At 44.8% G+C, this 16,262-nt stretch overlaps 1 protein-coding gene across 3 annotated transcripts in view; it reads right to left on the bottom strand.

The window, feature by feature from the left end:
• brip1 (BRCA1 interacting helicase 1) overlaps positions 1 to 16,262 on the bottom strand; it is a 58,824-nt gene that overhangs the window by 26,605 nt on the left and 15,957 nt on the right. For all 3 annotated transcript variants that reach the window (XM_078098540.1, XM_078098541.1, XM_078098542.1), the window contains exons 15-20: positions 12,050 to 12,212; positions 11,713 to 11,834; positions 2,997 to 3,109; positions 2,836 to 2,915; positions 2,452 to 2,721; positions 279 to 950 (exon numbers count right to left, since the gene is read on the bottom strand). In XM_078098540.1, coding sequence (XP_077954666.1) covers positions 279 to 950; positions 2,452 to 2,721; positions 2,836 to 2,915; positions 2,997 to 3,109; positions 11,713 to 11,834; positions 12,050 to 12,212 — 1,420 coding nt within the window. The remainder of the gene's footprint in view (positions 1 to 278; positions 951 to 2,451; positions 2,722 to 2,835; positions 2,916 to 2,996; positions 3,110 to 11,712; positions 11,835 to 12,049; positions 12,213 to 16,262) is intronic.

The raw sequence follows: 16,262 nt of genomic DNA, 5'->3' as shown, positions 1-16,262 counted from the left end.
TTTACTGTAGTGTGTGTGTGTGTGTGTGTGTGTGTGTGTGTGTTTTTTTTGCAGGCATGGGTGTGTGCGTGCGTGTAGGGGCCCGAGGCTGCTGGAGCACATCACATGTAGATACTCGGCGTGTGAAGGTTGAACTGAACCCGGTAAGCCGCCCTGCAATCGGTTTCTAGATCAACCTCCTGATTGGCCGATGTGCATTGACCTGCTATATGAACTTTGTTTGCATACGCAACATTATAAAACACAGGGACAATCGGGACATCCAGGTTGTTAGTTACCTGTAGGGGTGGAGGGAGCTGGCTTTCTGGACCTGCTCTTCTCCACCTGCTCTCTCTCCTCAGCTTGCCGCTGTGTTAGCAGCTCTTTGCTCTCCTTCCCGACTGAAGCAGCCTTTCCATCAGAAGCTCGGGCTTCCTCGGAGCCACAGAGTTCTTCTGACGGGAGGGTGGGGCTCTCTGCCACCAAAAGCACCCTGGGAGCTGATTTGGTCTCTTTCTGTGGTGTTTCTTCTTCGTCGTTGTCTTCACCCTCAAAAAGTTCTGGAGTGAAATAGATGCTTACGTCCTCTTCGCTCCCATCCTCTTCCTCCTCTTCCTCTTTGCCAGGATTGTCCTTTAATGGCAATTCCCTCTCACAGCTGGGCGGGCTCGTTTCTGGAGAAGACTCCGAAGCCAGCTCGTGGGGTTCCCCTCGGACTTCGACGGCCCCGTCTCCAGCCCCTTGCGTAGGACAAGTGGCTTCAGCTTTCCTTTGTGAAGCACAGGTCTGGTGCTGATCATCAGGCTTTGAGTGGCTCCATGTTTCCATGTGCTTCCTGGACTCAAAGGCTGCTTTTCTTTTAAAAATCGGCTTCTTCAAGCAGTTGGGGCTGGAGGTGAAAATGCTGTACGGAGGCTTAGCAGCGTTTTTTTGTTGCGATGTGATAGGACTTTGCTTCATCTTTGACCATTCTGCATGTAGGAAACAAGACTAATCAGTTTGGGGCTGATATTCATCACATAACTGAACGCTAACAACGACAACAAAGCGGACACTGTGCCACAAAGACACATTTACGCCTCACCATGAAACGAGAGCGCTGCGCAGAGCACCATGGCCACCATGGCTTTCTTATAAAGAAAGACATAAACGCAGGCTTACGCTCAATATAATTCAAACAAAGGTCAAGGGGATTTAATTAAAAGCAACAGTCCAACATCTGCTCATCAGCTCGCTCCAGCGCCACTCAGGCACGCAAAGACCTTACAGTAATGAGGCCAGCCACTCAACGGATCCCATGGCCCCCACCCCCACCTACGAGGGAGGGGGTGGGGGGGTCTGCTACTCCTCTGCTATTCAATTCAACTGGGCAAACGGCTCAACCTGGTCATGACCCCAAGACAAAGGGTCGCTGGCCGGGTAAATGCTCATACACGTCATATAAACATAATGTAGGGAGCTGGTGATGTCATGCTCATACAAAAATGAAAAGAAAAGAAGAAAGAGGAGGAAAAACTAGCTCTCAGGCAGTAAGAAACTTGGTTATATTTGTAATATTTCTCAATGCATCTGTTTAGGTTTATCAGGAGATCTCAATGCATCCCCATCATCGTTTGAATGGACCAAAGCACACACTAAAATGTACACAATAAGGACATTTGGATTTACTACATTCCACCAAAAACATGGACAAAGAATACACTCCTGCATAAATGCTTTAAAAGATAAGTCTGAAAGAATTCCTTCAATAATAACCTCCTTTCTCTGTACCAGCATATTCCAAAAACCAATCATTTTAAACACATTAATGAGCCAGCCTCATTAAGCCTGGCATGTTCTTTTTATGAACACACACGGACAAATGTATTTTGAGGATGTTGATATAGCAGGTTAGACTATGAAGGGATCTTAACATGAACTAACATTAATTAAAAAGATGTGCATTCTTTGGCTTTAATTTATCAAACAAATCATCCTTTACAAGCTTATCATAGAATAATGCAAGAAAACAGCCATTGTTTAAACAAAAACGCTGACCAATTCTGAATTATTAAACCGTTTAGGACTATAAGAGTCATTCAAGCTGCTTGTGTGCCGTGCTACGTGACTTGGAGTTGTGTTTACACATTACACCATTGATTTCAAATATTCTCATCCATTTAGACTTGAATAAAATCCTGAACATAACTTAGCATTTCATATGTTGATCTACTTTATTCTCAGCTGAAGAGAGAATGTTTTAATCATATCTTATTATAGACATTTTTAAGAACATTTTTCTTTTCCTCTCATTTTCTGTTTCATGACTAGACAATTCGTAAACTCTACCAGGGTGAGTGGGGGCCGTGTACAGTGACCTGGTGTGTGGAAATGATCAAGCCTTTGTGATTTTACCCAGTCATTAAGACTTACATCCTCAGTACAATGCACCTTGCATTTACAAAACTACTTTCAGCTTGCAACTGAGCTCACCTGCTTTCTCCCTTTGCGTCGCCTTCCCCTGTGCACTAGTGAAGAGACTTGTGTCCTGCTGGGGCTCAGGCTGTTTGACACATGAGGCGGGGGTCTGAGGATCTGTGGCATCGGGCAGACCCCGCGCCCCCGGGTGACCGTTTGGAGGTGAGACAGCAGCGGGAGGCCCCTGCACCTTCCGCTGCACTTGAGAGAAGGCTACCAGGGAGCGCATGGCATTGTTGAACGTGTGGTGATGCTGCACCAGCTGGCGGACCCATTTAGACAGACCTGAGGTCACAAAAACACACACATCAGGGACAGACAATGCTACTGTGGAGAACCATTGCCATCTGGTGTTCAGCACGAGCGGCTGTGCAGACATTACAGCCACAGACAGTCCACCTGTGATGTACTTGTTGGATTTCCCGTAACGTTCATCCACCAGAATTAGCGCGCCCCAGTCATTCTTGTGGCGGATACACCTGTGAGATGAGTTTTGAGGGTTAAGCATGAAAGTGAGGACAAAAAGATGATTTTGGAAAAACAAGATTAGTGAGGTTTACCTTCCCAGGGCCTGGTTCAGAGCTCTGTACGCCTGAATCTCGTACCATTGATGGCCTGCAAGGAGATCTCTGGATTTGCAGTGTTGGTCATTGTACTTCATCTTCAGCTCCACCTGAAACCACAGGTTTTCGGTTTTATAAGCATAGACTCCTCTCTACCTCTGTGAGTAGCGGAGAATTTCAGTTGGAGAATAAAACCGATTCAATCAATTGAAATAGAGTTGTGCAGGGTGTAAAGGTTCTAGGGTCTTGCTTAAATGAGCAGTGGTCACTGTGTGTGTTGTCTCAAAGTCGGAAAGTATTTGTGAGTCACACTGAGAGAATAACCCCCACAAGAGATATTAGACATTTACAAGGGTGAGAAAAATAAAATCTTATATATTTTCAAGCATTTTAGTAACTAGAGATGGTGTATTTTCTGCGACAACATTAATGAACCTACTTCTGAGACCATTTTATCAACAAAAATATTCAGTTGCTCGGTCTTTTCTTCCACTGAACTGGTTGTGCTTATGTCAGAAACCACATTTTCAGGAAGTTGTTTTGATGGGATCAAAATTTGTGGGATAAACATCAATCACAAGGCACTTTTGTGACCATGTGGTTTGAACGTATACCATCTGATCTTTGGTTAGAATTCGCCTCGCCTTCTCCCCAATCTGTAAGTCTACGTCTGTAAAAGAAATAAGGTAAAATACCCCAATGGAAAAGGCGAGACTCACCAAATTAACATTGAACACAACTAAAAACCTGTAGCCAGCCATTTTGGGCAGCTCCGGGAGATGATGGTTTTTGACATTTTGGATACAAGAGGAAAGCAAACTAAACACCAAACAAATATGAATATCCCAGATGTGCTGTGAAAGGAGCGGAGAGAGGCTAAAGAGAGGCCATGGTCGGGTGTAGAGGACGCAGGAGGAGACGAACAAGGTGGCCGAGGTGACGTGAAGCATCCCTGCACAAAAATGCCAGGAGAGCATCCATCCATTTGCATCCGTCGCGGACGATTTTTAGTGCTAACCTTTCAGGATTGACAAGTGAAAAGTTCAGTTGGCGTCTGATGGGATGCCGGGGCGGGCGGGCTGCTGAACAGGGCTTTAACTGCTTTTGACAGGTACCGTGTGTTCTGCCTTGAGCCACCAAACAGGTAGCGCTTGTCCCCTCACGCAAATCACGCAATGCGGCCTGTCCAGGCTCCTGTACATAAACAAGCAGAGTCACAGGAATTGCTAAATGTCGGCCCAAAGCTGGACTATGACTAACAACACCTCACCTACGACGCACATCAACAACGGAGCGACAGAAGGAACCTTTTAGGGTTGAATGAAGCAGCTGTGGGCTTTTCAGGATTGTTAGAGACCACAGCTTTCATCTGTGCCCGTCAACGGGAGGCAGATCACATAGCCTCGTTAACGCTGCTGGCTTCATGCTGAGAATTTTTTTGTCGGAACGTATAAGACACCAGAAGCAGTTAAACAATCCACTTCTGAAGCCACAGCGTGAACAGAAAGGGCAGCAGCCCGGGGCCGGCGGTGTCATCTAAATCCAATCGCAGTCCATCTCAGCGTTGGAGCCATCACATCCCCCGTCCGTACCATGTCATAGTCCAATCCAACATGACAGGTTGCATATGTGAAAAAGCCAATTCTGGCTGCTAGCAAATGTGCAAGAAACCACAAGCTAGAAGGGATTAGTTAAAATGTCAAGAGATCACTCGCTTGCTTTGGCCTTGTCCTCCACGGCAACCTGTTCAACCCTAAAAACATATATTTGACCACTAGGCATGATTCGCAGCTGAGCGCATCTGTTTGAGCCACATTTTGGGGCTGCGTGTGTGTGTGTGTGTGTGTGTTACCTCCAGCAGTCCGAGACATCTTGTGCTTGTCACTGAGATTGCTAAGCGCCTCGTCTGTCACACAAGGCTGAGCTGACAGACGAGTGGCTCATCTTGAAGACAGTTTCCACGCATGTGTGAGTGTGTGTATGTGTGTGTGCACGTGTGTGTGCACGTGTGCAAGCATGCTCATGGATCAACTGACAGCAAGTCTACACCCCGAATCCTCCTTATTTGTTATAGTTGCCTTCTTTTGTTCCACTAGAAGTTGACTTCAGAATATGAATGAATGGAAAAGTCAAGTTTGTAGATATCACCTGTGAATGGATCATTCTGGAACCGGGCTGTGGGACCGAGTGAGACACGTTTCATTCTGTGTTTTGTCTCGTCTTCATATCAAAAAGAGATGAAAGCATTAAACCTGGCACCAATCGTTTTTTAATAACGAGTAGGTAGATAGCTCCCAGCTAGGTAGGCTCGCTAGTCAGAGACAGAACAAATGAAGAGTTAATTTGGCAAGTGGAGAGGTCATAGAGTACATGGGCATGAATGTACCCTATATTAGCTTGATCATGTTTAGACACAATTCTTTTCAATTCTTACGATCCGACTAACACCCCTGGATAACTCGATCCGATCCAGTTGATAGTTCGACTATTGCGGCATGTAACGGTGAATCGGATGAGGAACTGGACTTTGCGTCTTTGCGCATGCTTGAGATCCCGACGGCGTCTTCTCTCCGTTATCAAATCAGCCAATAGCGCCATTCGCATTCACTGTACTCCTATTAACATCATGCAAAGATAGTAGAGGGATGTAGCTTCACCTTGCTCTCCGTTCGCCAGCTTTCTCGTAATGTTGATGTTGTTGAGGTCAAGCGGAAATGGCTGTATCACAACTAACAGCGCCACCTATCGTATCAGATACGGCCAATGATTCGATTTATTCACTGCCATGTATATTGGGATAATAGCACTTGCCCCGAGAGATCGCATAGACTGACTAAGCAATTACATAATGGTATAATTTGAATCTTTGCTTAATTTTGAGGCCTGTCTTAACTACATCTCAAAGATGCTTGTTGGTTCCTGGTTTATTTCAAACTCGGCAAATGTTTGTGCCCAGCTGCTCGTATTACTTTTTTTTTTTAATTGGCTTATTTGATAAAATAAATAAAAGTTTGGTTTTGGTGTATAGATTGAAAGTTTGAATTGCATTGATAATAGTATGAATACCATCCTAAAGCAGAAGCCAGCCATAGCAATAAATGGTGGTAAAGTGCTGGGTTGCAGGGTTTAACCGCATTAACAGAGAACAATGTTGACTAAGATCTTTCTAAAGCTGGCCTGTGGTGCTGACAGGGACAGTACGAGAGCTGATCGTGTTTTATATAGCCTGCCTTCAGTGGTTGATGATAAAGCCAAGTGTACCGTCTTCAGTGTGTCTGGAGCATCCATCCTCCCCTCTTCAAGGATTTCCACTAACTCTTCAACATTCCTCCAAAATCCCTTTTATCCACCCGTTTTACATGCCAGCAGGCCTCAGAATTAAAGCGCTCTCGTGGTTGTCTTTAATAAAAAGCAGCAGCAAGACGTGAACTGAGCCCTTCATTAAACTAGAAGAGATGCCTTATCAGTAGTAAGTGTCTTTTTATTGCTTGTTAAAGCCACTTATTGTTTGACCCACTCACGCAGGACGTGACTGTTCTCTGTAAAACATGCCGTTCGGAAAAACCCAACATAAATGTAATACCACCTTTGGCAGGCCTTTCTCTGCAGAGGACTTTTCAAGTTCAACCTTTGATCTGTGTCACAATAACACAACAGGCCAGTAAAATGCCATGCTCTGTGCTTAGGCTGTAGCTTCAGAGACTTATGCCTGTCTGGGAATGCAGGCAGTCTAAAGTGCTGGAGTAGTTTAAATGGAGAGAAGCTGGGCTTACACCTCTTATCCTAGCAACGGGGTGCTGCCGTGGGACTGCGGCATAGAATGAATGAATGAATGAATATGTCTGGGTCCATGTGTGCTCTGGAGAGCGTGTCCACATGCTGGCACCGGTGCAGGGACGTGACAACATAAGAACAGGTCACGCATGCGTGTGTGTTTACACTGACGGAGTCCCTCTCAGCGGTTGTTGTGTAGATGTGGCGTTGATAGGAAGCACTTGTGCCAGTGAAAATGTGTTCACATAACACATAAGCCTGATACAGGGCCAGTCTGATTTGTCAATCAAGGGAATTTAGAGCCAGTGTTACATATAAAAAGTGAAAGAGGTCATTAGCACACTAAATATAGTGTCTACCTGAGCACATGGTGTCAATGTCGGTCAACGTCAAACCTCTCCGCTCATATGAGACTGGGACGGTGGGTGCGCCCCCAGTACACAGGGAGCTGTCTGCTGGTAGAGGGAGGTAGTGAAACCACCAAGTGAGCATCAACAAACTAACTAACTCACCACGGTCTGGAGCAGAGTCATACTGGCCTTTGTGTAAGTGTTGGTCTATTAAACGTAATGAGTTAAAGAAGTGCTTTACACCTTTTTCGTTGCATTAACTTGGTCTTCAAAAGCATTTAACGACACTTTGTTAAATAAAGTCAACAACTAGGGGGCAGAGCCAAACGGCATCACAGATTGGTGAAACATGAGGAACAGACAGTCCAATTAGCATCGCGATGATTACACTTACAATGCATACATCTGGTCACTGAATGGATCAACAAAGTACCTGCATTCGAAGAACTGATTGATTGACCACAATGTTCGTCTGCTTTGTAGAGCAACAGAAGACAATGATATGAAAAAGGAAAACCTAAAATGTTAGATGGGAGGCATTATTATAAGGCCCGGCCTGAAACGCCCTTAACCGAGACGTGTGATGACACTGACACTCCCGAGCCCATACTGATCAGCATCCCACCTCGGACCCATGGTTTGTCACATGTCAAAGTCAGTGAATACAAATGCATGAATATTAAAATAAATAAAATATAAATAAAACTGGGTTAAACTCTTCAGCGCAATAAAATAGATTTCTGCATTAATTGATTAACGCATTAACGCGATAATAGCACATTAACTTGCCCGGGCCAAATGCTTTTAATCGGCCTGTCACTCATAATACAGAACAGAATAAAGCCCATTACTTGTCCTTTTAACGACGCTTGCCTCCCAGTGATACAGCTTGCAGCTTAACTGACGATCAAAAAGAATAAACAAACGAGCGGTGTCAACAGCGATACGTCTGTAGGTCAGCGAGTCAAAGCAGAGCTGCATTATGCTACAAAGGGTCGCCTCGAGTGGAACCACGTCGTGAAAGAACCGTGGAGAACCCTGCAGAATTACTTAGAGAGGACACACATTTCTGTATGCCTCTTTTAGTAGCATTGACCATTCCATGTAATTGTATTGATTATCCAATAGTGACCATTACCATTACATGCACCACTGCCTTTAAGTGTGTGTGTGTGTGTGTGTGTGTGTGTGTGTGGCCCCTTTAAGATCCTCTCCTCTCTGACAGAGTGCTCCTTTAACGGGGCGCCAACGGCTAGATGCGTAGCTTTGACAGGCATTAGTGTCAGTGTCTCTATTCTCTCAGCAGCATAATGGGGTTAGCTCAAAGATCTTTACAGCCCCCAAGGGTTTGTCCTGGGGCCACACTGCCTTCGCCACGGAAAGAGGAGATAACTGGGGAGAAAAGGACAACTAAACAGAAGGAGAATCATGCAAAGCTGAAGATTAAGAAGTAAAGAAGACGTGTAAATAAAAGCATGATTAGGCAAATTGTATCACACGTTTTACAGCGTTGTTTTTATAAGCTGTTGCTTGCTCGTGTTGATCACATCTTGTGATCAACACGATCGATTTTGTAAGAATATCGTCTGATCTGAGGTTGCAGGTGTTGGACACTTGGGTACAGAGAGGGGCAGAGATGTTAACTGATCATCATCTGGTGGTCAGAGGATGGGCGAAGACAGATCTAGTAAAGCCAACTGCGTAGCGCGGGTGAACTGAAAAAGATTTTCAACTCACACCTCAGTGAACCAGAGGGGTCTTTGTCCAAAACTTCCATTGCTGACGCTGCAGCAGTGAGTTGTGGCCTCAAAGGTCATCGGTGCATCAAGAGGCGGTAACCCTCAAACACGGTGTCTGACACCGGTTCAGAGCAGTTACGTGCGCTTTTCTTTACTTCGTAGGTGCGACCATATGCTATAAATATATCTTACAACTTGTTTGCAATTGTACTCGTTATACATTTATTTAAAATATTTTTTTTTACCGGTGTGCCTCTTTCGGTGTGCCTTGGTGATGAAGTTACAACCCCCCCCCCCCCCCCCCCCACCACCACCACCACCACACACAGTTATAGATTTTGAATTCATGACACTGGTTGAAACATTTGTCTCTCGCTCAAACTTCATTGCTATGGAGCCATTGCTGTCCCTCTTTACCCCAAGAGGGTAAAGTGTGTGTTTATTTAAAGTATACAGGGTTAACACAAACCAAATCTGAAGGGTTTTGTGTGACTTTAAAAGGCAGTGCAAAGGCAAAGCGTCAGCAGTAACCAGCATTACACCGGCCTACCTGATGCAATAAAAGAGTTAAGACAAGACAGATGAGGCGCTTTGAGGGGCTGAGCCAATGTAGCAAATAAACAAAGGCTGCTCATGTGGAGAAGAGGAAATATCATTAGAAATGTACGGCGTCTTCACGCTTGGTCAGCTCCACCTTGGCCTTCTCCTGGTGTTCTGCTCCATCCATCTACAATGGATTTGGCCAAACAGGGTTTGCGTCTAAATAAGCTAGTTTACTTTAGTTTTCTTTCTTTCAGTGGGAATATCTCTGTCTGGTGCGAGCGTGCGCACGTGGCTGACTGCGGTACAGACCCTTGTTCAATGGGAGGGGAAACACTGTTGGAAAATATCGGCTAAAATCCAATAACTGCATCCCTAGTTAGCGCTGACTACGACATTGACTAGATATGTCGTCAAAGGACGACGACGACTACAAAGCTACAGAGATGATTTAATGTGAATAAATTAATACGCTTTATTGTTAACGAGAGAAGATAAGATTAAACGCAGATCTCAGCGTGATTTTTCATGTCCATAATCCGGTCCCTGCTTTTCTGTCTCTTCATCAGGCTGCTAGCAACTGTGTCCAGTAGTTTGAAGCAAGGTAGGATTATTAGGGTTATTGCTAACAAGTTTAATTACATGCTATATGTACCAAAGTCAATGGTTTGTGGACTACCGTTATGAAGCCTTGGGTTAGGCCATATTTGATTACGGCTAGCGGCCTGTCAATCACATTCCAATGTCAATCACATTCCAATCAATTTCCATTGAAAACTGTTATTTGTTGCCACATTAATGCTTGTACTCATAGCGGTATTTTAACCCCACTAATATATAACAAACTAACTAAACGAACTACTTCATGCCAATGATCACCTGGAACAACAGTGCTGCTCATTGTGTTTTCAATAGTATTTGGACATTAATGGAGCAATGTACCAGAGAAGAACAAAAATCAATTGCTGACCCAAAGAAAATACTTGTTTGTAATACTTGATATCTGATGAAAGACTTTCTGCCAAGTCACATTTAGGTCAACAGCATATACGCATTGAGTTTTCATAAATCAGCCCCAATCGGGTCTAGTTCTGCATTTACTACTTGGCGGCAAACGCTATAATGGACTCTATAGACTATATTTAGTCATTAGAATCATTTTCTTCTTTTAAAGGTTGGATATTTCTATAATATTTGTTACCTTAACCTCAAACGGTCATCTAGTGGATTCTATTAGAATCAGCAGTGTTATTGTTAGGACTGCATATAGTGGCATATATTTCAATCCAAGGGTATAGACTTGTAGATTAGGAGTAATATTTTGTACACGGTACTGGTATTAGTGATGGACACTAGTGTTCCACAGGGGTTCAAATCCCTGGCACAATAAGAGACTCCATCCAGTGTCACCATGACTACAAAAACCTGTCTCTTATTGTCAAACCCCATGAGGTAAAAACTCTAATATGATCTTCTTTGAGGGATGCTTTAGACCATGAATATAAACCCCAAAACAATATCGCTGATAAAAACAAAGTGATCAAAACGATGAAGCGATGGCCCGAGAGCTGACGGTGGGGAAACTGACAGCTTTGGCTCAGGTGGAAGCTCTGGGAGGCTTCAATCAGCCACACGTCTGGCCACACTGACAGAACAGGTTAGTGGAAGCACCGTCGTGCTCTGACAGGGAGGGTGTGGGGGCGAAGGAGGAGGGAGGGAAGGTGGGCAGAGTGAGAGAGTTAAACTTAAAGGTCAACTTTATATGCTGAGGATGGGGCGCACACACACACACGTCGCTTTGGGACTATTCTTTACGGATCACCAAAAGGAGGTGCCCTTAGTGGTTGCGTGTGTACATCTGTGAGATCTACTTTTGTGTTCATGGTTTCAAAACTTTTAGCTTCTATGTGGATATTCTAGGATTTAGAATTACACGGACGGTTTCAAACACTCGCTAAACTACTCTGTATTGTTCAGTGGATAATTAAAATACGTTACAATACATACAGAAATAACAATCATTTTAGTTCAAATTATTATTTGGCTAAAGGCTAAAACAATATTGCTCTCTTTAAAAACAAAAAAAAACCTTTAAGTCAGTAGTTTTTCTTTATCTCGTTGATGTGGCAGCAGTGTCCCACCCCCCCCAAGAATATCTGGAAAAAAAAATTCAATATGTTCTTTTCCACCCTGACACGTGCACGCATGTTCATGTATGCACGCTTGCACCAGCGGACAGAGCGAGCGTCCGCCCAAAACACGATGAAGATTTTTGCCATAATCCAGCAGGCCGCTCTTAAATCGACTTACTTGGAGGTCTTTGATGTTTGGGAAGGGGATTCCAATGGTGATGACGGCCCTGGCATTGTCATCAGTGAAGTCCAGCCCTTCACTCACTTTGCCCCTACAGACGGCAATGAGCAGCGCGCCGTCTGTAATGAACAAACCTACGTGTCAACAGTGAAAACAGAATGCAAAATGAACCACGCCAATTAGGATGATGTCAGCAGCGGAGCAGCTGTACATATGACATCTTAAGCATTAAACTCCATCAATATCAGGTAATTCAGCACCAACTAGCTGTACAGAGTGATAGAGCAAAGCTCTCAGCAGGGTCAAAGGTCGCCACGACAGTAGCACGCCTCACCTCTTTCTTCCTCGCAGTACTTGATGGCGTCGTAGTATTGCTGGAGCAGTTCGTCAAAGTCCCCTTTGCCCCCCCCGCGGGGCTCTGGGATCACAGCTTTGTGTCGTTCCAGCTTTTCCCAGAGGCCAGTGTTGTTCCATCGCTCTCGCAGCTTGTCCAGCATCTAATCAGATCACATGATCTTGTGTGAATAGAGATGCCTGCTCGGGTTTTGTTCAAAGAGTGGAAACTTGACAATGAATTGGAATCACGAGAGCCAAATCCACAAAAGGGCTAGGAGCAGCATGTAGTGTCTACACTCATAGGTAATGCTGTGGTTAAAGAGTTGTCTGTAGCCACATTTTTGGAAAACAATCTGGTAAATGACCACTGCAGGACTGCATCACAAGAACTTTGGGGGATTGCCATGATATGTTGTCCAAGCGGATCTGCGTTAAATGTATTTTTTTTTCATGGCGTACATTTGTCAACTGCAGAACTTCATTAGTATGGTTGACATTTGATTTGCATGAATAACATAAGGCATGGAATCTGACGACAGACTTCAATTTACAGATCAGAGGCATTCATGGTTTTTGGTGTAAAATGAAATGTAAATATTACAATCCTAATTATTCCACTGCTCAAAAGAAATGAACAGGACTCTGTTTCGGTATGAATTCAATTGCACGTCTCTGATACTGATCTGGTGAGTAGCAAAGGGGATGTTAATCAGTTTCAGCTGCATTGCTGTTGATGGAATTAACAACATGTTCACTAGCGGAGCAACAATGAGACAACCCTCAAAACAGGACTGGTTTTGCATGTGGAGGCCAATTCAAGTTTCTTTCTCTTGATCTATTTGACTGGTTTTCCACTAGTCGTGGATTTAGATACAGTCATTATCACTACTGGAAGCATGAGGCCCTTTCTTAACCCAACAGAAGTTACACAGATGTCCAACTCCTCCAGGATGGCACATCCAAGGAGATTTGTCTCCCGGACCAATCTCTGGAGCATGGAGGAGATTCCAGGAGACACGCCGTTGATCTAGGAGAGCTGGACAGGAGCTCAACCCATCAGCAGGACTGATATCTGCTGCTTTGTGCAAGGAGGAACAGGTTGAGCACTGCTCGAGCCCCAGTGAATGACGCCCAGCAGGCCACTGGCGTGAATGTCTCTGCCCGAACAATCAGAAACAGACTTCATGATGATCGACGTCCTGCAGTGTGACCTGTGCTCGTAGCCCAGCACTGTGGAGCTCAATTGGCATTTGCTATAGAACACCAGTTTGGCAGGACCGCCACTGGCACCCTGAGCACCTGTGACGTGATGATGGCGAAGTCAAAGACAACGCTTTGATGCCTGCAAACATTTTCAGCATGTCCAGTTTGGTGGGGTGTCAGTGATGGTTTGTGGAGCATAACCATGGGGGGACGCACAGACCTCTACAGGCCAGAGAACGGCAGTCTGACTGCCATCAGGAATCCGAATGAAATGTTTGAACCCCAACACATCAGTACAGATATCCAACATGTTATTTTTCACATTGAGGTCTGATGAGGCAGACCGCTAAACTGGAATAATTTGTTCAATATTAATTTGGAACACAGAACTTTATTGGAGTAAATACAAAACAGGGATTCACGGCTATACAAACGTTGCACTAAAACACACATCACTAGATAGAACTATACACAATTCACACTATACACAACTCGCATAGCTGTAGTACACATTTCACACCCTATACTACTTGTTGTTTGCACTGCATTAGTCTATGTGTGGGAAACACCGATACACTTTGCGGAATGATGTCGGGGACAGATAAATCAGATGCTTTTCCTTTTCAAGTACATGAAAAAAGCATCTCCGATCATCCATGGACAAAAGGGATCTTTATCTGGTGGAGGGAGCCGTCATTATCACAGTGGAACCGAGTACTGAGTGGGTGCATCTTCAGCTACAAGCTACTGAAGTGTATAAGAACGTGGCCTATGTAGACAACTGGATGATGGAAACTGGAACATGCGAAGAACAAATGGGGCATTTAGCTTCTAGCCGCATAGCTGAGCTTTATTTGCTTTCCTTTTACTTGCTTTAAAGGCTGATGCTTTGAAATGAAACCCTTGTCCTTGTGCAATAATCACTTCTCTAGACTGAGGCACATTGACCTAAAAGCTGCCATCCTGTGGGTCCCCTCATATCTGAGCTCGGCAGATCATGCCCTTGAATAAGCAGTGCTTCAAAAGATCAAAACGCAGCTCCACTGGCTTGGACGCGTGCTAAAAGGGTGAAAGTTTGCAGGAAACAACTCCGCCGGCTAACGGTGTGAAACGGTACAGCCTGGTCCGGATGGGAGGGAACAATACATCCATTCTATTTACCGCCATGAACATCCAACTTGTTCTTTTCCCTCAAAAAACACAACACAGAAAGGGGAGTTCACAACAACACCGTGTTGTGCTTTCCTGTGTGGCAGTGGGATTTCCTCACGGTGGTGAAATGAAGCATGGGGCGAGATTTCATCAGGTTAGTGCTTCCTAAAGCAGGCGAGGCCGAGACATTTGCATCAATAAAACATTGCGCATTCACTAAATATGCAGTGTTACGTCGACAAGGACCCCCCAATACGTGCGTCTTCAACTCGGCAAACTATTTGTCTTCCAATAGCTTTCCAGCACAATCTTGAGTGGGAGATGAATAATGCATGTTATGTACTTCAGGAAGATCTACTACTAAACAAAACAGCAATTATCTGCCAGGCTGCACTTGAAAGGAGCACTGTGTTTCCCCCAGGTTTACAACAGACCGGCCGACAAGGCAGGGGGGGCGGCAAGGAGTGGACAGTTTACTTTTTGTTTTAAATCCAGACTTGGGGCGGGGGGGGGGGCCTCCTTGTTCATTGGTAGGGGAAAACACTGGCGCTCATGTGCTGACGCAAAGAGGGCTGAGGAAAAACAGGCTCTCTGATCAGATACAGGAAAATCTGAAGGAGTCTCTGGGGGATCAGACCTTTTCTGATCCCCCAGGAGGCTTTAGCATAAGCTGCTGTCCACAACACCACAATTTGACAGATGAGCTGCAAAAACAAATCCATATGAGGTTGAAGATTCTTGTAAGACAGCTGCCCCCTCCAGTGAGTTTGATGCATCTTTGCCCAGTGAATATTCTTTCTCGTTCATCGATTAAAACATTGGCACTCGAGATAAAGTCCAATAAAAGTGGTACATGGGCGGTACCACTCGGTTCATTGGAAATGATTGACGCCTCTCTATGATCACAGGATAATGAATCACTACTAGTTTTAGTATTGGTGAGACCGTGACATTTTGCTGCCTCTAATTTTCATATCAAATCACGACGCAGAAGTGTCGAGTCAAACTGTGTTTGACCCTTTCATCCGCTTACATTACACCGTGTTCGAGTTCAACCAAGCAACATACATCACGAGGCGGGTCCGATAAATCCAACTGCATGGACGTAGGTGTGAAGCAGCTGTGCAGTCATACAGATCTTCAGCACCTTCAGCAAAGGCTTTCAGCCATGTGAGTGTCAGACTCTCAACACAGAAATTACAGACATGAACACCTTTGTGAATAATTCAGGGACAACATCTGACAGAGACCTGGTGCTTAGTTGGCACTCTGGGCCGAGCTGTAAAATGTCTGTTTAAATCACTCTTTAATTCTTCCTGCAGATAATTATTTTTCAGGTAGTTCTTTAAAAGATCGTAAAATTATCAATTCAAATGCGAACGCAAGTTCTGAAGGAGCACAGTGACATAACTGGGAATGAGTGATATTTAGCAAATAAACGGCACAACAAAGTGAATTATTCAGAGCCTTTTTGAGACCTGGTAGGTGCAATGCTCAGCCGCTGTGAGCGACACATCAAAGTGGGCCAGGTCTTCCTGCCAGTTGGGACAATGTGGTGAAACAACTGGATAAAAGCAGTCAACTGTAGTCCTTGTCACACTCCCCCGACACCATCTCCCCCATCTTTCACCTCCTTCACATCCGGCCTCTCCGCCTCTACCTCCCTCCCTGCGTCCCCGGTGTCAGTGAGCTGTGTGGCGACACGTCGCAGCTCTCCTAGTGCCTGATGAATTATGAAATAGGCTGGGAGGCCACGGCATTAATGAAACATGCAGCCAGGAGCCACATTTCGCGGTGGCGAGGGGAGACGTGTTGTTGCCGTGTAAATTATTTAGCCCCAAAATATCACAGTAACC

The sequence above is a fragment of the Gasterosteus aculeatus genome, chromosome 1 (assembly GCF_964276395.1).
Source record: "Gasterosteus aculeatus chromosome 1, fGasAcu3.hap1.1, whole genome shotgun sequence".
Lineage (NCBI taxonomy): Eukaryota > Metazoa > Chordata > Actinopteri > Perciformes > Gasterosteidae > Gasterosteus > Gasterosteus aculeatus.
The sequence above is the reverse complement of the archived record's forward strand: the minus strand, read 5'-3'. Positions and strand labels throughout refer to the sequence as shown.